Below are 26420 nucleotides of genomic sequence, written 5' to 3' on the forward strand. Positions count from 1 at the left end.
GTTCTTTTCCTTTCTGACTACAGGTAGTCCTCACCTTATGACCACAACTGAGCCCAAAGGGTTTATGTTGCTAACTGAGAAATTTGTTAAGTGAGTTTTGTCCCATTTTATGACCTTTCTTGCCACATTTGTTAAGTGAATTACTGTAGTTGTTAAATTAGTAACACAGTTATTAAGTGAACCTGGTTTCTCCATTGACTTTGCTTGTCACAAGGTCGCAAAAGAGGATCACATGACCTCTATCATAAATATGAGTCAATTGTCAAGTATCCGAATGTAAATCACGTGACCACGAGGATGCTGCAATGGTCATAAGTGTGAAAGGTGACCATAAGTCACTAATTTCAGTGCCATTGTTACTTTGAACGGTCACTAATTGAATTGTTGTAAGTCGAGGACTACCTGTACTCTCTACAATCTCTCTCACACACAAATATACACAAAAGTAAAGCATTCTGTTCCAAACAAAATATGCGAGATAATTTATCTAGTTACTCATATTTAATTTGTACCATTCTGTTGTATTTTTCATTGTGAAATTTCCATGTTGAGTTTAATTCCTAGTGACTTCTTGGCAACAATACAAAAATAGCTTGCTCTTGCCTTCTTCTGGGATGTATGTTTGTCTTCCCAATCTAGCTACAATCCTGGGATTACCTTGTGTTTTTCCATTCAAGTACCAGCCAGGTCTGACCCTATTCAGCTTGCTGAGATCAGTTGTGGTTGGCTAGGTGCCATCACACAATTGATGTTGGAGAGCAAGGTCCCAATCAGGGGAGGAGTTAAATGGGGAATTAATGTGAAGTTGTTATATAGGCATAAAAGGCAAGGTCTGATCCATCCCCTTGAATGCCATTGCCTTTATCTAGTTTTTCCCAGGTGCCAATTTGGGAGGATTCCTGTGAAATAGGCATTGAACAATAAAGTAGCTAATTTCAATTCTACAAGTGTGAGTCTGGTTGTTTACACCTGACAACCTCTCTAAGAAGTTATCTGTTACAGAAGTCAGAGAACCTAGCCTGAACTGTGTGTCTATGTGTGTATTCTTTTATTTCATGCATAATATTTTATAAATTCACACACACACATACAGTATATGAATTTATGAAATGTTAGCATAAGAGGGCAAGACATGCATTGCTATTTTCAGTGAAAGAGAATATCTTTTCCTTTATTATCTTTAAATAATTTTGCAAGAGATTAGTGATTCTTACATCTGTCAACATTCCAATTCCTCTGTAGAATTGATTTACCTTGTCCCAGAGGCTGGTGGGGAAATCCTATTTGTGGGCCCTGTAATTGTGAGATCAGTAAAGGATTTGATCCTGACTGCAATAAGACAAATGGAGCCTGTCGATGTAAGGTAAGGAATGTATCATTCTTTCCATCACACTTCAGGCTGTTTAGGTGATTCAGAAATGAATAATATTGATGAGACTTAATTTAAATCTCCATACATCTTCAGAACCTCTACATTCCTTTTTTATATACTTGGTTTTAACAATTATGTTTTTAAAAAATAAGGGTAGATTTGGGAGTTGTCTGAATAAGAATTATCAATTTTTATTTCCATGTTACATTTTGAAACTTGAAAAAGTCCAGCTGTTGTGTTCAACGTCTGCACATGAAAAATATATTTTAAGTATCATTTTCCTGAAAAAAAAGTCAGGATCCCTGAGGTTTTTTTTGTAATCCTAGGTTCAAAATATTGTATTTCTGGTAGCCTTGACTGACTGATGGGTTTTCATCTTTCCAGAAAAACTATTACCGACCACAGAACAGTGACTCCTGTTATCCATGTGATTGTTTCCCTTCTGGTTCCCACACTCGCTCTTGTGACATGGAAACTGGGCAATGTCCCTGCAAATCAGGCGTGATTGGACGACAGTGCAATCGCTGTGATAATCCCTTTGCTGAAGTTACACTTCATGGATGTGAAGGTATTTTCTTGGTTTGCCATTTGCCACATTTGAAAATTTGTCCCCCATTTTGACCAGTATTGACTGCCATAGATGTGAGTAAAAACTAGATATAGCACTTTACTTAATAATAATAATAATAATAATAATAATAATAATAATAATAATAATAATAATAATAATAATAATAATAATAGTAAAGTTGGAAGGGACCTTGAAGGTCATCTAGTCCAACCCCCTGCTCAGGCAGGAAACCCTATACCATTTCGGACAAATGGCTGTCCAGTCTCTTCTTAAAAACTTCCAGTGTTGGAGCATTCNGTCCCCTAATCATCTTTGTTGCTCTTCTCTGCACTCTTTCTAAAGTCTCAACATCTTTTTTACATCGTGGTGACCAAAACTGGATGCAGTATTCCAAGTGTGGCCTTACCAAGGCATTGTAAAGTGGTATTAACACTTCACGTGATCTTGATTCTATCCCTCTGTTAATGCAGCCTAGCACTGTGTTGGCCTTTTTGGCCTCAACTTACAACCACAACTGGGCCCCAGGTTTCTGTTGTTAAATGAGACATTTGTTAAGTTAACTCTGTCCCATTTTATGACCTTTCTTGCCTCAGTTGTTAAGTGAATCACTGCAATTGATAAGTTAGTAACCCAGTTGTTAAGTAAAACTGGCCTCCCCCATTGACTTTGCTCATCAGAAGGTCGCAAAAGGGGATCACATGGCCCATGGGACACAGCAGCGGCCATAAATAGGAACCAGTTGCCAAGCAGCTGAATTTTGATCACATGATCATGGGACTGCTGGAAAGATTGTAACTGTGAAAAATGGTCATAAGTCACTTTTTCAGTGTCGTAACTGTGAACAGTCACTAAATGAACTGTTGTAAGTCGAGGACTACCTGTATCTATTTTTTATTCCCAGTGCCAAAGAGACATCATTTTATCTAGCCTCGTAGGTTGTTTTACTTGTCTCTTAAAATGTGTTGCAGGTTTTTTTTTTCAGTTTTATATTCTCCTTAGAAATTTCACTGAAGGATAGTTGATTCAGGAGTTGATTCTGAAGCACATTTTTTTCCCCATTTAAGAAAAGCAGTTCAAGATACATAGTTTTGCCAACACATTTTTGTTTTAATGTGAGGTTTAAATTTCTCTGTATTTTAATCATTGTTAGCTATCTTCAATTCTCAATGAAGCAGCAAGGGAGAAGATAAATCAATTTTATACAAAGGAATTAAATTTCAGAATAAATATAGGCTGATTGTCCTTCAGAGATTTGCTTTCATTAAATTCTATCATGGCAAACTCAGTTTAATCAGTATATTACAATAAATTATAGATAATGGTAATTTTCTGTTGGAACCCTTGCAGAAAAAAGTTCTTTGTTTTGTTCTTTATTTCTTTTTCAAATGAATCTTTGAATCAAATGGTGTTATTAATTTAATTTATTTATTTATTTATTTATTTATTGCTTCTATTTATATCCCGCCCTTCTCCTTGCGGACTCAGGGCGGCTAACAACCAGATAAAAACTACAAAATACCAAAAACTTCAGTTAAAACATGATTAAAAGACAAATATTAATAATTGGCCTAAGTAATTTAAAATTATTTTAAAACCCCCACTAAAAATTTCCCCTAGGCCAGTCCTGCACATTTTTATTTCTTTGTCTGATTTTCTCAATTAAAATGGAAAGCTAAGATTAGATCAGCATAAAAACAGCACTCTATTCTGACATTCTAGTCTAATGAGTCTTCTTATTTTTCTAAACAAGACAAGAATAATGATTGTTCTCATTTCTTCTTTCTGCTATTGCTTTATGTTGTTGACCCCACTTCATAAAACTTTCCCTTCAATCTCATGTAGTGGTTTACAATGGATGTCCCAAAGCTTTTGAAGCTGGCATTTGGTGGCCACAAACCAAGTTTGGACAACCTGCTGCTGTTCCATGTCCTAAGGGATCAGTGGGTGAGTAATTGTTATTATACAGTATATCTCAAGTGTTATTCTAGGTTAAGTGTTGGAAAAAATAAAGATTCAAAAAAGTTGGTTGACATATGGAAGAGAGTTGTCTATGAAATCCTGCAGATGGAAGTCTGTTTCGCACAGACAGAACCTGTTAAGAACATACTAAAAAAAACTCATTTAGACAAAGCAATCAAAATATAAATTAGATAGTTGGAATATAAGAGTGAGGAGAAAAACAAAACTTTTAAAAATCGTCTCTTACTTTTATTCTGCAGCATAATGACATGTTTTATAATGACATATATAGAAAACCTTTTGATGATTTATTTATTTCTTCATTTATTTATATCCCACCTATATTATTTTCATAAACAGCGCAAGATGGCAAACATATCCAACATATCTTCCTCCTCCTATTTTCCTCACAACAACAATCCTGTGAGGTGAGTTGGACTGAGAGAAGGTGACTTGTTCAAAGTCACCCAGCTGGCTTTCAGAGCTAAGTGGGACTTGAAGTCATGATCTCTTGCTTTCTAACCTTTTGCCTTAGCCCAGGAGTCTTCAAACTTGGCCCTTTTATGACTTGTGGACTTCAACTCCTAGAATTCCTCAGCCAGTGTGCCTGGCTGAGGAATTCTGGGAGTTGAAGTCCACAAGTCATAAAAGGGCCAAGTTTGAAGGCCCCTGCCTTAGCCACTAGACCAAACTGACTCTCATTTAACTAGTTAAATTGTCACCAATACCAGCAGCAGCACCAAACTACATTGACATATGACTCCGCTGTAAAATGCCCTTTTTAAAAATTATAATTAGAAGTGTTTCTTACATATAATTGTACAACTGTGTCAGGTAAAAAGTTGTAGAAGGTTAATATTCTTATAAATTAAACATGATGGTAAAACTTTTGAATTTCTCACTAATTGATTTTCTGTTTAAGGAAACGCTGTTCGGCATTGTAGCAGTGAGAAAGGCTGGCTTTCCCCTGAACTTTTTAACTGTACTACCGTTGACTTTGTGACTCTTAAAATCATGGTAAGAGTGGGGTAACCTACTGAGCATGGTATTCATTGTTCCATAGAAATTTGTAATATTTTTGGAGGCATTGTAATGTGTCATTTACAGGTAGTCTTTGACTTACAACCATTTGCTTAGTGACCATCCAAAGGTACAATAGCACTGAAAAAAGTTACTTATGACCAGTCCTCACATTTATGACCATTGCAGCATCCCCACAGTCATGTGATCAAAATCGGGGCACTTCGGCAACCAGCATGTATTTATGATGATTACAGAATTCCAGAGTCAAATTATCTCCATTTCTGACTTTCCCAGCCAGCTTCCAACAATCAGTCAATGGGGGAAGCCAGATTCACTTAATAACCATATGATTCACATAACAAGTACAGTGATTTTCTTAATAACCATGGCCAAAAAGATCATAAAATCAGGTGTGACTCATTTAATAACTGCCATGCTTAGTCATGGAAATTCTAGTCCCAGTTGTGGATGTAACTTGAGGACTGCTTGTCTGTGGAGATTCTCAGTCATCCAGGTCATGGTTGTTCCAAAGCTGTTTTTTCAGGAGGCAACTGGACTTTCTTGTTTTTCTTTGAAGACGTTTCGCTTCTCATCAAAGAAGCTTCTTCAGCTCTGACTGGAGGGTGGGGAATGGAAGAATTTATGTTCCTTGCAGGCAGCTGGTCATTTGCATTCTTTTAGAGCAGGGGGTCTTCAAACCTGGCCCTTTTATGACTTGTGGACTTCAACTCCCAGAATTCCTCAGCCAGCATGCCTGGGAATTGAAATCCACAAGTCATAAAAGGGCCAAGTTTGAAGACCTCTGTTTTAGAGAGTCGATGAGGCCACTTGGAGGTTTATCTGTGTCCTTAAGGTCACCTGAGTAGTGCAAATGGGTGTGGAGGCTTCTTGGCTGCAGGATGTCCTCTGCCCTTTGTCCCTTCGCTGTTGAAGACAGGCACAGGCTGTTGGGGATGAGTCTGTGTTGTCTGCATCTCAAACTGAAGCGCAAATGATTCCTGTAGTCTGCAATGTTTTTTTGGGAATCCATTCATACTCCCTCATCATACAAAGGGTGTTCATCCCAAAGTGCATAGCTAAATGTCTAGCTGCTTGTACATTGCTCACTCAAATCTCTTATGTGAGATTACACTGTTACAATTTTGCTGAGCCCACAAAATACCAGTACTTATGATCTTTCTGCGCAAGCGGAGGGTGAGAGCGCAAGTGCGCAAAGTGTCGTTTGTGTAAGCAGCCGGCACGTGTGCAAAATTATCCCCTCTACACCACCGCCGCCGCCACTGCCAGTCCAGAGAGCTGGAAAGGTTGGAGATCGCTGTTTCAGTGCATGTGCAGAGAAACATAGACAGACAAACTTGAGTAGAGTGTTCATCTCATCAAAATTCTGCCCAAATATTTAAAAGATGTTCACATGCACCAGGTAGTCTTCATACACTGAAAGAGTATATTTACCTGTAAATCAAATCTACAATTGGGCCTATCATTCTGTCACATAGAGCAGAGGTCCCCAACCTTGGCAACTTTAAGACCTGTGGACTTCAACTCCCAGAATTCCCCAGCCAGCCATGCTGGCTGGGGAACTCTGGGAGTTGAAGTCCACAGGTCTTAAAGTTGCCAAGGTTGGGGACCTCTGACATAAAGATTTATTCGCCACTTGAGCCAACTGACAAATTGAATCTAAAGTGATGAATTGGGCACTCCTTCAAATGATTTAACAAAGAGCAAATGAAATTTGTTTCCTAATTTTATTTTATTTTTTTGCCTTATTTTCTGTTTCTGTCAGAATGAGAAATTTCTCCACAATGAGACAAAAATGGACAGTGCTAAGTCGGTGCAGATAGTGAAAGTGCTTCAAAATGCCACAAACCACACAAGTTCCTTCTATGGAAATGATGTGCGGACAGCCTATCAGATGATGATCAGGGTGTTGCAGTATGAGAGCCAGCAACAGGGGTTTGATTTGGCTGCAACAAGGGATGTGGAATTTAATGAGGTAAGAAATGTTGAACTGATAGTGAGAAAACACAAGGATGTGACACTTAGGAAAGTTGGAAATGTGGGAATGCAATTCTTAGGAGGACACTGTGAAGTGAGGCATAAAATTGCACATTATTTATCTAGTAGTCCTTTTCAGTTCTCTGACCATATGAAAGGGAAGCCCTTCTAGGGACTTGATGGAAGAATAGAAGGCCTAAATAGGTCTTTTGTTTCGCCATACAGAAATGTCACATAACTGATAAAGCTTTCTAAAGCAGTTCAACTAAAAATAACTGCTGATAAAAAAATCTCTATCTCTTAACAGAATCTAGGTATTTGGTTTTGATTTTTTTCTAGTGTTGCTTTTAGTGATGAGTCCTTGTTGTAATCTCTTTAGTGCAATGGAGCAATATATTCATATTTTTAGTTGAGTTTGCTGGGCTGAAGTAGCATTTCTTAGAAATTGGTCCTGAAAAAAAGGGATAGGAAAAAAGGATAGACCTGTGATTGGGAGGTGGATGTTGGAATCATTTCCTTCTTTCACCTGGTAGACCCTGTTAGTACCAAAACAAACATTTTTGTTTGATGAGCTCTAAATTATATGGTTTTGTGCTAAAGTGCATTGCAAGGTATTACTCTGTAAGAGCTCCAGCATAATGAAAGTGAGATATAACACTGAATGATGTTTGCATGTTTGAAGGAAGACTGTAGAATGGAAATAGACTCATTTTTCTCACACTGTTGCCAATACTCAACATTAAAATGTTCTAGTGAATTCCACAGAGCATAGAGATTCTGCTTTTGAACTCTAAGAAGGTGCTTTAGATTCACCAAAAAGTAATTTAATTCATCTCCCAAAGAACCAAGTCACTGTGTAACAAGAGGTTTGTTTAACTCATTGTGAAATAATAATCATATGACTATAGCTCCAGTGCCAATCTCTCTACGCATTTATAAACTGTGCAAATTAAAGCACATTCTAGCATTATCAGATTGCAATAAAAAGAAACATTTTTTTCCTGAAGAAACTGTATTTATTTTAGTTGTATTTTTCCAAATTCCCTTAATATTAAATAATCTCTTTTAAATAGTAAAAAAAAAAAATAGCCCAAATGATGGCTGGGTAACAAAACAAAAAATGTAAAATTTGCCTTTTCACAGAAATCAAATACCAAACAGGGAAAAATAGCTTGTGTTCCAATTATACAGTTTGTACTTTTGCGTGAATGCCAACAAACTCCGTATTATAGTTTCAGGGAAAAGCACCTCTTACTCCATGCAGTGTTTCAGTGCTATGCAGGACTAACTGCACTGATAGGGAGATCTGTAGTTTTATGAAGAGATGCTGTATTATTCACGCCAATACATAAATAAGAAGAGTTTTATTATTATGTGCACTATATTGCATGCTGTTCTTGGAAAATATGAATCCATCTGACTCTAATACAAAAGAATACTGTTTTTTTTCATGGTTACTCAGCTAGGCTAGCTAAGAATGATTTCTACCTCAATTCACTGACAAAAGTTAGTGCTCTTTTAGGTTTCTCCCTGCTGGTGTTTCACGGATTTCTAAAAATAACCTTTCCATTTTAAAGGTAATTCTCACTTAATGATTGGACACTTAACATCCATTTGAAGTGAGGATAGCCTTGGGAAGGGTGCTTTATAGCCTGTAAAACACATTTGACCATCTTAAAATGTCCACCCCCAGCACAGTCACATGACTACATTTTGGGCACTTGGCAACCAGCTCATATTTACGACCAGTTGTAGCATTCTATGGTCATGTGACTGTGACTTGCAACCAACATAAAGATGGTTGTAAAATCAAGTCGGGTCACATGGTGATCTGCTGATCGACTGCCCCAGCTTATGACCAAAATTCTGGCCTACTGGTGATTGTAAAATTGAGAATTACCTGTAATGATTGATTGATTGATTATATGCCATCAGGTTGGTGTCAACTTTTAGAGACCATAGATAGATTTTTCTGCATGACAGGTTGCCCTCAACCTGGTCTCTCAGCTCTTCCAACAGTGTACCCCATCACTGGCTCTAATTGAGTCCATCCATCTTGCTGGTCATCCTCTTCTTCTCTTTCCTTCCCAGCATTAGAGTCTTCTCCAAAGACATAATGTGACTGAAATGGGATAATTTGAGGCTAGTCATTTGTGGCTCAAGTGAGAACTTTGGGTTCATTTGTTTGATAATCCATTTGTTTGCTTTCTTGGCTATGTATTGTATTCTCAGGAGCATTTTCCAACAGCCATTCTAATGACAGATGGTTTATTTATTTATTTATTAGTTTGAGAGTTATCAAATCTTCAGACGACAGCAATAATCCAGTGTAAAATTCTAAAATTGTTATACTTTTTAATAAAATTATAAATGTTGCAAAACCAAATTACCATACATATATTAAAAATGTACAAGTCACTGGAGAGCAAAATGGTGAAAATAAAATAATTATAGTTTGTGTTTGTTTAAGAAAAGCTTCATTAGACTGCATACAGAGTTTTGGTTAGGGCAGTGGTGGCGAACCTATGGCACGGGTGCCAGAGGTGGCACTCCAAGCCCTCTCTGTGGGCACGTACACCGTCGTCCCAGTCCTAGGCCTTCAGCTGGGTTTTATAAAACCTTTTCGCTTTAGGTGGCTGTGTGCAAAAAAAAAAGGTTCTATCAGTCAATTTCAACTTCTTGCGGAAAAAAAAAGATCTTGTAAAGTTGGAATTGATTGATTGAACTTTTTAGTCCCACCCAGTCTGCTGTTACCACTGCAGCCACGCCCACCCAATTGGCCATGCCCAATTGGCCACACCCAGCCAATGGGCCACACCCACCCGGCACTCGACGATGCATAAGTGGGTTTTGGGTTGCAGTTTGGGCACTCAGTCTCTAAAAGGTTCGCCATCACTGGGTTAGGGTTAGGTTCAGCTTCTTTCTTTCCTCTTTCTTTCCACCGTAAGTGTGATATTGTTACATTTTTTTTCCTTAGCATATTTTTCTTCCTCTTCTAGAATATCATAAAAACAGGAAGTGCCTTACTGGATCCTCGCACAAAAGACCTTTGGGAACACATCCAAAGGACAGAAGGGGGTACAGCTCACTTGCTGAAATACTATGAAGATTATTTTCACAATTTGGCAAAGAACATGAAAAGTACCTACATGAAACCTTTTGTTATCATTGCTGCAAACATGAGTAAGTTCCTGCCTCTAGTGATCATTTTCCTATCAGATATGACTTCTTAAAGCAGTTTTTCTAAAAATTGGCAATAGTGCTGGCTGGGGAATGTGGGAGTTGAAGTCCACATGTCTTGAATTTGTCAAGTTTCAGAATCGCTGTTTTAAAGCATCACCTTGGTGCCCAGAGCCTTCCAAGGATTTGGGCTATAAGTACCCCCTTTGGTACTTTGACTTGGATTTGAAGTTCCGACAATTTCCTGCCCTTCCCCACAGTCATGTGACCACACTTGGCAACTGGACTGTATTTACAGCCATTTGTAGCATCTCTGCAGTCACATGACCACATTTTGCTGAAAAATAGCAGTTCTAGTTTTCAGCAAAACTGCTCTCATAGGGAACCATTGCATCACTTAACAACTGCTGCAAAAAAAGTTTATAAAATTGAGTCAGTCACATAGGTGACCTGATTTACAACTGTCAAAGAGTTACTATCGTTGTGGACAACCTCTGTTACAATTGTAACTTGAGGACTAGAGTTCATATCCTGCTTTGAAATTACTGAAACCAGGAAGCATTTTACAAAAGCATTTCCATTTTCCTTCTCTCATGAGGCAAAATGACTGTTCCAAAAATGTGTGTTGTGTAATGTATGTATATGTGTGTGTGTGTGTGTAATACATAACATATAGTGTATACATACATAATATATATTATAATTGTGTGTATGTGTGTGTGTGACATACTTGTAAAAGAACAGGAGGGCTGCTAAAGGACAGATATAGCTGTACATTCAATTTCTCCATTGAATCCAGAGGTTTTGTCTTGTCAAAATGTAAAACGTTAAGTAAAGTAAATAAAAAAGCAATAAAATGAAAATAAAACTGAGCAGTCCTCCTGTTTATAGTCTTCACAGATCTGTAAAGCAAAGGAAAACTGAAGTTAGATCATAAGCATTTTCACAGTTTTGTTTAGCGATTGCTTGGCTTGGCTTTCTGAAACCAAGTGTGGTAGATTAATGGAGACTATCTGTACCTAGTCGTCCAAATGAAAAAAAAAAGAAACAGACTAATGTTTCAGAATCACTCAGCCCTTTGTCAAATTCAACAGCTCTCTGGGATTCCTAACCTGTCAGTCTCTTCTACACCGTTACCATTTCCACCCTAGCAGCTGTGGACCATGGTGTGAAAGTGAAAGAGACCCCCCCCAAAAGGAAGATAATAGGGGATAGACATGTCACTCTCTAAATTCAATAAGCAAAGAATTGCCTCACTGACAGAGAATTCAGCAACTGCTGAAGAATTTGACAGGGAGATTAAATGAGAACGAGAAAAAAGAAGCCGAAGAAAATATTCAGGGCTAGTTTTGACATTAAATTTCTGTATTTATACATGAAGACAAATAAGAGGGCTGGGTGAATGCCACAGTCGACAGATAATTGGCTCCATTTAGTGTCAGAAAATTGCCAGTTATTTTGAGAATGAAGTTAGGAATGTTTATTCAGGAACTTACGGTAGTTTTAATGAATTAAGGGGGCCTTCTTCTAAGTACAGTTTTAGTTCCTCTCATCTAGCTGTTTCAATTAGGATGCGATCATGTTCTAATTTGATCTGTAGAATATATTGTGTTATAAATCTAATTTGTATACTCAAGACAGGGGTTTTACTATTTTCCATGTGGAGGTAGAAGAATGACTGGCGTAAGGTCATTCAATGAAAATGAAATGGCTCAAATAGGATTTAAACCTTAGTTTTCCTATACTTCATTTAACTCTAACCAGTACAATTCAGATATGTTATGAGCTATTTTAATACAAACTGACATTTTCAAGAGGACAGTTGTAATTTATAATCAACAAATGCACTGCTGCATTATCTTAGTTGACAGAAAGAAAAGTTGGTTAGAATTGTGAAATTAAAATGGCCCCAATTTCTGTAGTGTGCAACCTGTTATTTGGAAACTGCATGCAATCCTCCCATTTGTAGCTTCTATGATTCAGTAAAAAACGCTTCTGGGTTTTATCAGAATGATTTGTGGTATTTTTCATGGAAGAAAGGCAAAAATAAATGTGTTGAGCCTCTATGAGTTTGGATTCTTAAAATTACCACCTAACTCCCCCCCCAAAACTGTGACATTCATCTTGGAACTTTTAGAGGCAGTCATCCATCATAATCACTTCAAAGTGCAGCCTCCAGGCCAAAAGAAGACACCTGCTCTTGAAGTATATTTATTTTTCTACATCCCTATTGCAAAAGACATTTCTCACTGACATCGCTGCTCTACAAAAACACTTAACAGTATTTCAAGATGCACTGAAGCCCAGCGGTAGAACCTTTGCATTGCCTGCAGAAACTTTGGGGGTCAATTCCTGACCTATGGTATTCAGGTAGGGGTGGGAAAGTCTCCAGTCCTGAGAACCTTGCTGAAACCATATAAATTCAATGAATAAGTAGTCTGAATTGATATAGCAACTTCTTCATACTTCTATGCTAGAACATGGGGCTGATTTTCTGAGAAACAAGTTAACGTTATCAAATATCCAGTGCCTTCTTAAAAGTGCTTAACTATGCTTCTGTTGCAGAATATGGCACCACCAAAATGGACAGGTGTGTTATATCTTCACACACTTCTTTACAGCTTTGACCCTTTCCTTCCTGAAAAAAAAAATCCAATAAATATCGTTAAACTTTTCCCCAATATCTCTATGGTTTAAAAAACTAATAAAGCATTAAATTTACTAAACTATTACTTAGTTATTTAAGCCAAATATAAAAGAAATGAATTATACTACGACTTTTCTTGTTTATATTGCTTGTTGCATTGTTTGTATTGTTTCTTTTAGTTATTGCTGTCGACATATTTGAAAAGTCTAATTTTACGGGAGCTAGAGTGCCACATTTTAGTGCAATCAAAGAAGATTATCCAAAAGATTTGGAATCGTCTGTTTTGTTTCCTGAAACTTTGCTCAAAACCTCTATCACAAAAGGTATGATGCTGTTTTAGAGTAGTTCTTCCCAATCTTCTACCCACCAAGTCTATTGGGATTGCAGCTTTAATTCCAAGACAGTATAATGTTTGCCCAGTTGAGAATTCTAAGGATTTCAGTACAAGCACATTTAGAAATCCTGAGATTTAGAAGGTTTATGTATGTGTTTTGGGAATGAAATAATAAGAATGTTCAGATTGACTATTAAATTGTTGCTTGAGAAAGATTAAGTATGACTTAGAGGAGACAAAGTTCACGACGCTAATACTTGATAACAAAATACATTTTCCTAATGTTTCCCTCTGCAAAATTTGATTTCATACTTAATAATAAAAAAAGAAAAAGAACTAAAATTGAAACTATACTGAATAGAGTAGATCCTGTAGTGCACAAGTGTCAAACTCGATCGCGTCACGTAACGTATCGTGACATATTGTGGCTTTTTTGCCTTTGCGGAGCCGGGGTGGGCATGGCCCACGCGTGACCCATCCAGCTCGTGGGCTGCCAATTTGACACCCCTGCTGTAGTGTCTTCTTTTTCATTTTGCTCAACAGGTGTACCGAAAATCAGAAATTTCTTTTTTTCTTTTTTCTTCTTTTTATTGTTTTCATAATGATTAATTTTGATTACATTATTTTGTTAATACTATTGAATCTATATTTTTTCTGTTAGTTTAGAGTAATATTTTTTTTAAAAAAACCTGGAAGTTATAAACCATTATGGGATAGAGGGAGAAACTAGAAGGAGAATACAGATGAAATAAATGTTTCACTTTGATCTTCAATTACAAATTTTCTTAATTTATAATTCTGACAACCTCTTAATTCACTTCTTTAAAGTAGGAAAAGGCAACATTTTTGCAGCCACGTGATGCACTTCCTTTATTATATTTTAAACATATATAATAATACAGTTTGAAGGGACTTCAAGGACTATCATACTCAGTCGGATGTCCACTTCACACCATGAAATTGCTCATTGCTGCTTTAAGTATAAATTCACACCTATAATTTGGCATCATGTTTTTCTTTAGTGGGTCCTACAATAAAGCCTTCAAACTATGGAATGTTATTGAAGATGGAGGATGAGATTGTAAATAATAAAAATATACACGCCAAAAGACAACGTCGGCATCCAGAGAATTCCAGCCTACATGCTGTTGGCATGGTGATTATATATCGAACCTTGGGACATCTTCTGCCTGAGAACTATGATCCTGACCGAAGGAGTTTAAGGTAAAATTTATACTTTTAACTTGCTTGAATAATAATTCTGGATTGGGCAATTGTGCTTATGTATGACAAAATCATGTATTATACATTTATTCTTAGTTTTACTGAAAAATTAGTTGCTGACATTTCTCTTGGTTGTCCTGGATGATCCTAGAAACTAATCCACAATAAAATAGATACCAGTTTGGAAAAGAAAATAGGATTTATTTGTTTAAAAATTCAATCTTAGAATTGGAACCTCAAGGATTCATAGAGCAATTCAGAACTCAGTTGCATTCTCATGATCTTTTGGCTCATAGTTAAATTTGTGAACTGACTCATTAGGTTGAGGATATTGGGCATGTTCTGTCAATGTTTTTAAAATTTCTGATGACTCACTAATACATAAAATCCATCACTCATTTGCTAAAGCTAACGGGCAATGAATGTGCTTGCTTAAACTGTCCCTTTAGATGTCTTCACACAGAAGAGCATTCAGTACTGAGTCCTGACTAAACCCAAAGCAATATGCTCTTCTGAAAACAATAAAATATTTTCTTGTACATCTGTAATGATACTTTTGTTCTATTTTGCCAGGTTACCCAACCGGCCCATCATTAATACTCCAGTAACCAGCGTAATCATTTATAGAGATGGAAATTCTTTGCCTAATCTACTGGACATCCCAATTAGGATTGAGCATGTTATGCTGAATACAGAGGAGAGAACAAAGCCTGTTTGTGTGTTCTGGAACCATTCAATTGCGTATGTTTGCCAATCTGCACTCTTTCAATGGGCAGTTATTGTGGATGGGCATTTTAAGGATAATAATAATTGATTGATCAATTATGTGTCATCAGCGCAATGTAGGCTCTCAGCAATCACATAGATAGATTTTCTCCATAATAATAATAATTTGGTCTTTTTTATGTAGACTGCATAGTATAAAAAACAGTGACAATTTCATTGGCTGTTATTTATTGCTGATTAGGAATAAAAGCTAGGGAACAATACTTTTAATAAAGTATTCCAGTATTCAAGCAGACAGATGGCTGTTTTAGACAAATTCACACAACATATTTATTTGAGAACGGTTTCTAGACAGAAGTTAGCTGTTTAAATGGAAAGCAGTTCAATTTTTTTTTAAAGAAAAGATTTTTTCAACATTAAGAGAACATGAACTATCAATCTACTTTTTGAAGCGTTATCAAATTGACTCAAAAACAATTCTGTTAATAATCAGTAGCCTTCTGTCACTCTATTTTTACTGTTTGCAATGAAAAACAGAAAGAATGTGATTGTGGGTATAAAAGTAATTTCACTGAACCTCTGATTGCTTTTCATTCTGTCACCCATTCCCATGTGAAGAAAGAATAGTTTATCCATCCAGGAATATATTCAGTAAAAAAGAGTGTTTATGTCAGGGGTCCCCAACCCCCGGTCCATGGACCAGTCCCAGGCCGTGGCATGCCAGCAACCAGTCTGCACAAACAAGCAAAGCCCCATCCACGGGATGTAGGCAGCACACAAAACCACGCCCCCTCCAGTCCGCGGAAAAGCCTCTCTCCACGTAACCGGTCCCTGGTGCCCAAAAGGTTGGGGACCTCTGATTTATGTAACTACTGTGACTGAGGACATGTTCTCATGTCCCATTAAGCATGGCAGAAAGATACTCCTGTAAGACCATCTGTGGGAGACTAGTGGGCTTCCTTGTTTAGTTGGCTGGCCACTATAAGAACAGACTGCTGGACTAGGTGGGCCAGGGGTCTAATTCAGCAGAACACAGTTTATGTTCTTAATACCTCTTTGAATTGCAGATATAACACTTGGACAGAGATCATCTCCACCTCCTGTTTTTATGCTTGTAGGCAGGCTCTCCTTGTTCTTTCATCAATTCTGTTGCTTTCCTCTTTAGTTCTGTGCATGCTTCCCCCCTCCCAATTTTCCAGGGAATAAATGTAATCTACTGCCTTTCAGGATACTTGACTGTTGCTGTACTCAGTATTCCATGTAGGGCTTGGCAGCAAATCCAAAATTATCTAAGAGCTGAACTTTTATCTATTTTGAATTTCACTCAGGAACAGGATCAGCTAATCAAATGTTCTAGGGGGCTTCTGTGCTTCTTTTTCCATGGATCATGATATTATTTATCTTTGCAAAACTTGCAGCTCTTATAGATGTGAGCCATCAAAATAACATCTTGGAAAATGTGGGAAACACTGCACCCATATCTTGCAACCAATGCTTGGATATCAAAATAGATACATACCAAATAATCTGAGAGATTTAAAGTAATTGATTTTATTATAGCTTTCTAACCAGGAGAAGATTCACTATTACTTAAAGATCAAAGAGATAGCTAAGTGATAATCATGGGTTACTTGCATGCTTATCCTGCCTGTGTGTAATTTTGTCATTGGTCATGATGAAGTAAAGTCGAAAGAAACAACAATGTTTGCAAACATTAATTTCAATTGCCAGACATTACATTAATGAGCCTACTGCTCCTGGGCATCGGTGCTGTTCTTGAGAAATGGGGATTAATGTTGAAAGCACCTGTTTTCATAAAAGCTGCATTTAAAAAAAAATCTGTTATGTTTTATGAGGTGCACTATTAATTATTTAGAGGAGAGAGGGCAATGAGAAGTTAAGTTCCAATCCATCACTGAAACAGTTTGGACTGTCAGATAACAAATATAATTGGATTTTTCTTTCCCTTTTATTGACCAGAACTAGAGAAGCAGGAGGCTGGTCTTCCAAAGGGTGCGAACTGTTTTCTCGGCGCCAAAACCGTGTTATTTGTCAATGTAACCACATGACCAGTTTTGCAGTCCTGATGGATATTTCAAAACGTGAAGTAAGCAGTTCCCTTGTGATTATTTTGTTTGTTACAGTAATGAAACGGTGTTTGATGAGAGTCAAAAACAAGTGAGATCATTTTAAATTAGTGTTTTATTTTTACTTAAAAGCTACCTTCCAGTTTGTCAAAATAGTGTGCTTTAACATGCAATACTTTGCTTCAACTACAAAGGGGAGGATTTACAGAGGGGAGGATTTATTGTTTGGTTCATTTTCTTTTGTTTTCTCACCACCATGCAATGAACATTTTTTTAGAAAAAGAATTACTGTCATTTTTTAAAAAATCAGGAAACTGGTAATACCTTTTTTTGATTAATAAATATTATGCCCTGAGCTGCAGCCTTAGCTAGTCTGAAAAGATGCTATTAGATTCCTGATTATTGGCCACCATGAATAATACAGGAGTCCAGCTACAATGTCATTTTTAATGAATTCCTGATTACCTGTATTTCTTGCCAGTTTTAAATCTGAGCCTTATTTGATATAAGGTGTCAAGAGAGCTATTTTTTTTTTAAAAAAAGGTTTGCTCATTATTTACTTATTTAGTAGTTTATATTTTTTCTGTTAATGACTCAAGGAAAGCAGGATACTGATTGGCCCAGGGCTTCCATGGGTGGGGGGAAGGGGCAAAAAATCCAAAATGGCACCCACCTGATTAAACTCCCACCCTTTTTATGCGCATGCCATACTCATGAAAAGGGTGCTTCTGCCATCTTGAATCTTTTGCCTGGTCCTCACACAGATGCCCTTAGCCTTACCCCAAGACGTCAGCACCTTGCATCTCAGCCTATGGATTGCAAAGCAAAGAATGGACTCAGAACTATGCAAGTTTATTTCTTTGTATCGTGCTTTTGGTGTGCAAATTGCTCTACTGCTTAATATATTTATCCTTGCTATAAGATGACAAAGTGAGTTGTTGCCGTTCCCATTTCAAAGATGGGGACTTGCCAAAGTCAGACATCCTTTTTTGAGGAAATTGAGGGTGGATTTGCAGGGAAGAGTGCAGGGAAAGAAATGCTGATGTCATGATGTCTCTCAAGTGGGCACAGCTTAAAACGTCTGGTGAGAGTTCCTGCAGGAATTGAATAGCTTAACCTATGAGTAATCTGTGTGCTTTAAAAAGAAAAAAATTTATTCTTCTTTATACATACACTTTCAGAGACATAGATCTCTGGAAGTCTCTTCACTGTGCTTCATCTTGAGGCTTTTCTTTCTGGCATAGAATAGTCTCTTATTGATGTGGGTATACTTCAGGCAGCAGTAAATCAGAAATGAAAATGTAAACACCAAATAAAAGGACTGAAATCCATTTAACAGTGGTCTTCTTTCACTACAAAAACTTGTCAGTGAATTAATTCACTGCTTGACATATTCCCTGAAGTTTTTTTTTTAACTAAAACATTCTTAGTAATTGACCGCCCTTCATACCGCTTAAAAGAATCTAGATTTGAGATACAACAGCATTTAGTCAAATGAATATACTAAGAAATCAATGCTGATTTAAAAAGTATAATAATAACTGAGCACTTAGAAGGGGAATAAAGACAAATGAATATTTTTTATCGGTCTATGCCTGTAATAAACAAACTGATGATTTTCTTTTACAGAATGGTGAAGCACTTCCTCTCAAGATCATCACTTACACAACAGTTTCCATCTCTCTGGTAGCTTTGTTGCTGACCTTCATACTTCTGGTCTTGATCCGTACACTGCGGTCCAATCTGCATAGCATCCACAAAAACTTGGTAGCTGCTCTGTTCTGCTCAGAGTTAGTCTTCCTGATAGGAATCAATCAGACAGAAAATCAAGTAAGACTTAATTTCAGTGACTTTTGTCTAACATGCCTTTTCTCACATTAATATACCTCAAACAAAGAAGTATACCATAACTCAAAGCTGTGCATACATTTCCAACTCTTCACAACTTTTAATTTTGCAACTTGTTATAGCCTTGGTGTATCTGGACAGCATCAGGTAGAAACCAGATGGTGTGGAAACCATCAACCCATTTTTATCAGAGAATCGATGGAACTTAGCCAGATGCAAGATACTTATTGATTGTTGCTGTGGTCTCATGCACACTTTCTTGAAGAAGGATGTCTAATAAACAAAGTGCCAGATTTGAAGAATTTATAGGCAAAGTGCTCTTCTAACCCCCCTGCTGTCACTCACAAAGCTTTGGAGAAATGGGGTGCAGCAACAGTTGGAACAAGTGATAAGGAGAGGTCTCTAAATCTGCCTGATCCAGCCATTCCCTCACTCTTGTAGATCTTGTAGAGTAGTGGTGGATAAAGTTAGAGGGCATGAAAGGTATAATTTTGCCTCACAGACTGTTAGCATCACTGAAAAAGGCAAGATTTTACAAGCCGGCATGGGAGTGGAAGATCTCTGGGAATCACACTGCTCTATTTCCACCCTTAAAATCCCCCGCTCTCCTCAAACAGCCAGAAATAAAATAAGCCATGTCAGCCCCAATAAGTAGACCAGCCCAGGAAATCAACTTAACAGGAAGGCGAAAACTACTTTTATTGAGTTAGCTATAATGGCAATCTTGAAGTCTGATTATGTTGGATCTCCTCCTTCCCCCTCTTCATAGTTTAGTGAATTAGAGATGTCACATCCTGATCCACTTCCAAATTTTATCTTGTTCTGGATTTAAAAATACTTCAGGCCCGTTATTCCTGCAAATCTCTGTCAAGGTCTTGTTCCTTATTCTCTACAGCCCATGACACTCCTCAAGTGCCTCTAGTCTCTGATATGTGGCTTGTTGCCCCAGGAGCAGGATCCAAAGAAATTAGAAGAAAAATACTGTATCAACCTAACCACATTTTCCGTTTCAGGCTTTTAATATTATTATTTTTTTTGGGGGGGGGGGGGGAAATCAAATAACAAAAATGAAGAAAATATTCAGAGGACAAAGGGCACTGATATTTCCCTCACCATATTGATGCTGCTGATAGTTGGCTTGGGAATTGCTTCTGAAAACATAAATTTAAGATGAGGATGGGCATCACCCCATACCCAAATGGCAGATAGAAAACTCAGCACAGACATTTTCTTCCATTGGCTTAAAGGCCACACAAAGCTTTATAAGGCATATAATGGCTGCACTTAAAAAATGAGTAGACCTTGTGGGAGGGCAGGGTAGAGGTGAAGAACTGAGTTGGGCTTGCTGATAAAACCTTTAACCCAACCATTCTGAGAAGACTTTGGGGACTTTATCTCAATAAAATGTTAAACTCTTTAGTTCTACTTCTTTATATTGTACTAGCAGGCTTCGCACTTCTAAGGGTTTTGTGATAAGAACTTATTTTTTTCAAATTAATGTCCTTTTAAATTCATCCCATACCAAATCCTTTAAATTATTCATTTAATAATTTAGAGTGTTGTTCAGAAATGTATGTCTTTTATAAACTTGAAAACAAGAGCTAATCATGAATTAATTAACAAAAATACACTGCCACATTTTACTTGAGCAAGCCGGAAATCATTCAGAAAGGGTCGTGCCTTGAATTGTAGTGAGATATGCTGAGTATGTCTTTCAGTCAGTTTTTGAACCTTGCAGAATAAGAATAATCTCAGCAGTCACACACTAATGAGCATGAAAAGTCCAAGAATGTAGGAAAACAATTGACACAGAGTCACTCAACATTTCATTTCATTTTTATTAATTTTTGTAAGGCAGGGATCACATGATTGGGTGAGGTTTCAGTCATGCGTGGATGACTGAGTGACAAAATTCTTTATTTTCATTGTTGTATATCTGAAATAAACAGTTTGCATTATTATGACCTACAGTATGCAGAGACACATGCAAAATAAATACTCAGAATTATGAGACTAAAGCCTTTACAGGCAGGGCTTAAAGTTGCCAAGTTTAGCTTTTAAATTGTGAATGTAAAACTGCCAGCTCTTTCCTGAAGTCTTGATTAAATGAACAAGTAATTTAACTTCTTTAGTAATTTAACATAGGAGAGTGAGGTTGTGTTCTGAAACAAAAAGAGGTCTTGTGGGGCCATAAGTAGACCAAAAATTACCATTTCCATTTCCTGTTAACCAGTGTAGGGTCAGATAAAATCTTCAAACTGCACAATCTTAATCATGATTTCTCAATACAAGTTAGTTTTATTGACTTGTTTGACATTAGGTTGCTTTAATGCAGTCAGAAAAAAGGGATCGGTTGTCATGCACAAAACAGTATATTTGGATTGCAACTTTTATGAATGTTCACTTCTTACATATAAGCAAACATTAATAATTGTGCTAAAAAGTATGATGGCTTGGTAGATAGAGGCAGTTCTAATTGATGTGGATTCTTTCTTTTTCTAGTTTGTGTGCACGGTAATAGCCATTCTTTTGCACTACTTCTACATGAGCACATTTGCTTGGATGTTTGTTGAGCAGCTTCATATCTACCGCATGCTGACTGAAGTGAGAAACATCAATTTTGGGCACATGAGGTTCTATTACGTTATGGGCTGGGGGATTCCTGCCATTATAACAGGTAAGAAAGGGACATACTTGGCCTATGAACTTAGGTTTATTCTTATGACTGCCATAACTTCCTCCCAGGATTTCTTGGTAACTGGAAATTGGGGAAAGTTTTATATTGTTGTTGTTAGTTGTGAAGTTGTGTCCGACCCATCGCGACCCCATGGACAACGTTCCTCCAGGCCTTCCTGTCCTCTACCATCTTCCGGAGTCCATTTAAGCTCACGCCTACTGCTTCAGTGACTCCATCCAGCCACTTCATTCTCTGTCGTCCCCTTCTTCTACTGCCCTCAATCTTTCCCAGCATGAGGCTCTTCTCCAGTGAGTCCTTCCTTCTCATTAGGTGGCCAAAGTACTTGAGTTTCAACTTCAGGATCTGGCCTGTACAGTTAATAAGTCACTTTATTCAGGGCCGTTGTAACTTTGAATGGTCATTAAATGAACTGTTGTAAGTTAAGGACTACCGGTATACACTCTTCTATCAACAGGGCAGGCTGCTCTGATGCCCAAAATAGTCAAAAATCTTGTAATACATTGCAGAGTAACTCAGTATTTGAATGCTAGTGACTAAGGGAGATGTGAACTATCAAATCTGGAGGGCAACTAGCTAGAGAAAGTTGGCATGGAAGTTTTTTTGTGATGGTTGGGAAGCTTAGAACATGATCAAGGGTGAGAATATGAAAGCTCAAAGGATAGAGATATATGCTTGGTGGGAATGGGGTTTAAAATTCTTGCAGTAAGTATATAGAACATAGTAAGTACTGAGAACTAAGGAAAAATTCCTGACAGTGAGAACAATTAACTTGGGCTCTCCATCCACTAGAAGCAGTGGTGGCGAACCTATGGCACGGGTGCCAGAGGCGGCACTCAGAGCCCTCTCTGTGGGCATGCGCACCGTCACCCCAGTCCTAGGCCTTCAGCTGGGTTTTATAAAACCTTTTCGCTTTAGGCCTCTGCCGCCATGTACAAAAAAAAAAAAGGTTCAATCAGTCAATTTCAACTTCTTGCGGGGAAAAAAGGATCTTGCAAAGTTGGAATTGATTGATTGAACTTTTTAGTCCCACCCAGTCTGCCGTTACCACGGCAGCCAGGCCCATCCAATGGGCCACGCCCACCCGGCACTCGACGATGCATAAGTGGGTTTTGGGTTGCAGTTTGGGCACTCAGTCTCTAAAAGGTTCGCCTAGAGGTTTATTAATGGACAGCCATTAATCCAGAATTAATCCTGCTCGAGCAGGGGGTTGGACTAGAAGACCTCCAAGGTCTCGTCCAACTCTATTATTCCATCATACCTTTCCTAAAGTGTTGATTTCATACTTGAGGGTTGAAACACATCTCATTTTAATTCAATAAAAATTAAATGGCATAGACAGGTTTGCTTCTCCCAAAAAACCAGCAAAAATAAGGAATCCTCTTGCTCTTCTTAGATATTTTTTTAAAAATACTTCTTAAGGTGAATTAATGTTTCAAAGGACTCCATACACTGAGTTTCTCTCCGTTTTTGTATTGCAATGCAGGTCTTGCTGTCGGTTTAGATCCTCAGGGATATGGAAACCAAGATTTTTGCTGGCTTTCTATTTATGACACCCTGATTTGGAGCTTTGCTGGTCCCATTGTAATAGTTGTGGCCGTAAGTATTGTTGATTTTGCAGTGGTATAGCCCTCTAATAGAACAAGGTAACTGACAGCATAGAGAGAATGAACAACTGAGCGAACCCTCTCTTTAGATTCTTATACAAAATATAAATAAGAATTTATATCTAACAGCGGTATAAAATGTCTCAACAGCAATTTGTTTAAGTGATTGATTGATTAGGTGCCATCAAGTAGTTTTCAACTCTTAGTAGCCGCATAGATAGATTTTCTTCATGAAGATCTATCCCTAATCTCGTCTTTCAGGTTTTCTAATAGTGTGCTTATTGGTACTGTAACTGAGTCCACCCGCCTTGCCAGCAGCAATGTGATTAATGGCAAATTTTCTTTATTTCCCCAAACATTACTATTGTTCGTTAAAAGACAGGTCTTCTTTGAGTTGAATTATGTGCGTGTCTTTTACTGACAAGAATATAAATGTGATTTTAAATATAGTGAAACCTGAAGGTTATACACTCCTTAAATTTGTAATATGGCCACCCTTTCTCTACATAAAATTCTAATATTTTGACATATTTAAGAGCTATGCACTTTTGAAGTTTCTTTTCCCTGGTCTCACTGAAGGGAAATTAGAACTTTTAAAAACTCTAAGCGTTTGAAGTTTAAAAAGTATTGGGTTAAAAAAATAGCTTTCCCTGTAGTTATAATTAACGAATCTCTCCAAAAATTCATTAGGCTGCAGAGCAAACAGCCCAAATAAGTTACAACCACGCTGGATGAGCTGTATATAAATGTCTTAAAACAAGAGGGTTATATGTGTTTCTTTTTTATTTGATTTATACCCATCTTTGTACTCTGGTAAATACTCAACATTTAAAAAGAGAACTATAAAAAGTTAAATCCTCATACTACAATTAACAATAAAAGTGATAACACCATTCACTACCAAAAACCTGATGGAAGAAACACATGGGTGTTCCATCACTGGAGATTTTTAAGAAGAGTTTGGACAGCCATTTGTCTGAAATGGTATAGGGCAGGGGTAGGCAACCTTGGCTCTTTTATGACTCGTGGACTTCAACTCCCAGAATTCCTGAGCCAGCATTTTTCTCTTCATGCTTCATAGTGTCCCCCTAAAGCAGGAGTAGGCAACCTTGGCTCTTTTATGACTCGTGGACTTCAACTCCCAGAATTCCTGAGCGAGCATTTCTCTCTTCATGCTTCATAGTGTCCCCCTAAAGTAGGGGTAGGCAACCTTGACTCTTTTATGACTCGTGGACTTCAACTCCCAGAATTCCTGAGCGAGCATTTCTCTCTTCATGCTTCATAGTGTCCCCCTAAAGCAGGGGTAGGCAACCTTGGCTCTTTTATGACTCGTGGACTTCAACTCCCAGAATTCCTGAGCCAGCTATGCTGGCTCAGGAATTCTGGGAGCTGAAGTCCACGAGTCATAAAAGAGCCAAGGTTGCCTACCCCTGGTATAGGGTCTCCTGCTAGAACAGGGGGTTGGACCAGAAGACCTCCAAGGTCCCTTTGGTCTCTGTTATTCTGTATTCTAATAGTTGAGGGTGTCTTCAAAAGGGTCTCTCACCTCTAAATTTTATCAGCCAGACAGGATTGAAACAAGAGAGGTGGCCCTACAGATAGTTAGACCCTCAGGCATTTAAGGCTTTAATGATCAATACACTGTGTGCCCATAAGCTTACTTTAGTACTACACAATCCTTTAGCTCATTATCAATATAGTTTTTCTCATTTGTCTTTCTAACAATTTCCATCCCATTCCTTACGTTTTCAGAGGGTTTTCTATGTATATTTTTTCTTGCTGCTTAAATACTTTATACATTCTGTTTGCTGCTGTTATGTTATTCTATTACTGTTTGGGGTTTTATATTTCTGTGTTCTATGGTAATACATTTTATTATTAGTTTAGCTGAGCTACTTAGAACCCTGTGGAGAGATAATATAAATACAAATATAAGTACAAGAAGATTCCCAGTAGTGTAATTCTTTTTTTTTTTTGTTCACGCCTCCACACATACACAGTGTACCCATAAAATAGAAAATGCTGTTCTGATTTTTGTGTGTTTTTCTCTTCAAGATCAACATTGTAATCTTCATCTTAGCAGTGAAAGCATCATGTAAACGAAGGCAGCGTTCACTGGAGAAAACTGGTATCATGTAAGTTTATAATTGGGTAGAAAGGAAATGATCTTGAACAGAGATAATGTGACATATTTGTTAAAAGAATAATTCTTAGCAGTTTATTGAGACTTGAGAAGATGGTATCGAGACTGGAGGATCTCTATTTGTGTGCCATTTAATCTCATTTACATTACTTCCTTCACACCTCATTTCTACATTCCAGTTTTTGTTATTTTATTTGTTATTTATTTTGTTATTTTATTCATAAAATAGCTTTTTGCATAATAGAATTATAGTGATCTGCTTGCTAAAACATCTGTGAAAGATATAAAGAATAAGGATTACTTCAGACCCGAACTTCCCTTCTCCTTAGATAGTATGTATTCTCAATTTTGAAATTCATTTTAAATAATTCTGAGATCAAATCAGCACATTTAAAAAAAAAAAAATCGTATCCAAATTTTTCTGCAGAAAGTATTAACAGCAAACTACACTCCAATACCTCACTGCAGTGGATTATTTTGTAGAGTCTTAATAGGATTTTGGGACTGAAGGAACAGCTAGATTCTGTTGGATAAAGATACCAACATACACAAGTAGCTCTTTGATTGATATTTTAGACCTTCTTTCTGATGGCATCAATATATTTCTTTCTCATTTATTCTGAAGGTTTTACCAATTTTAGCCAACTTAGGATACATCCTCAGACACTGTACGTAGAAGTTGCCTTCTGCTGAGTTTCATTTTACTTTCCACTGTACTGAGTTCATATAGACCAGTGATGGCAAACCTTTTAGAGGCCGAGTGCCCAAACTGCAACCCAAAACCCACTTATGTATCACCGAGTGCCGGGTGGGTGTGGCCCACTCAGCGGGTGCAGCTACAAGTGGGCTTGGCAGACTGGGTGGGTGTGGCCACTGGATGGGTGTGGCTGCAGTAGTCATGGCAGATTGGGTGGGCGTGGCCGGGGTGGGCGTGGCCACCTCGATGTTGCTTATGGGGAGGGACACCTGTGGGAGCTGGGCAGGGTTGGGGGAGATCCAGGGGGTCTCT

At 37.7% G+C, this 26420-nt stretch overlaps 1 protein-coding gene across 1 annotated transcript in view; it reads left to right on the forward strand.

Moving 5' to 3' along the window:
* The window catches only part of CELSR1 (cadherin EGF LAG seven-pass G-type receptor 1), a 153960-nt gene that overhangs the window by 115571 nt on the left and 11969 nt on the right, over window positions 1-26420 (forward strand). The window contains exons 14-27 of the mRNA XM_015823755.1: window positions 1243-1363; window positions 1757-1940; window positions 3786-3887; window positions 4825-4919; window positions 6709-6918; window positions 9920-10103; window positions 12927-13070; window positions 14104-14305; window positions 14879-15046; window positions 17012-17138; window positions 18748-18948; window positions 21469-21643; window positions 23148-23260; window positions 25324-25403. Coding sequence (XP_015679241.1) covers window positions 1243-1363; window positions 1757-1940; window positions 3786-3887; window positions 4825-4919; window positions 6709-6918; window positions 9920-10103; window positions 12927-13070; window positions 14104-14305; window positions 14879-15046; window positions 17012-17138; window positions 18748-18948; window positions 21469-21643; window positions 23148-23260; window positions 25324-25403 — 2106 coding nt within the window. The remainder of the gene's footprint in view (window positions 1-1242; window positions 1364-1756; window positions 1941-3785; window positions 3888-4824; window positions 4920-6708; window positions 6919-9919; window positions 10104-12926; window positions 13071-14103; window positions 14306-14878; window positions 15047-17011; window positions 17139-18747; window positions 18949-21468; window positions 21644-23147; window positions 23261-25323; window positions 25404-26420) is intronic.

Source organism: Protobothrops mucrosquamatus, unplaced genomic scaffold (assembly GCF_001527695.2).
Source record: "Protobothrops mucrosquamatus isolate PMUCROS unplaced genomic scaffold, P.Mucros_1.0 scaffold1976, whole genome shotgun sequence".
In the NCBI taxonomy this organism is placed as follows: domain Eukaryota; kingdom Metazoa; phylum Chordata; class Lepidosauria; order Squamata; family Viperidae; genus Protobothrops; species Protobothrops mucrosquamatus.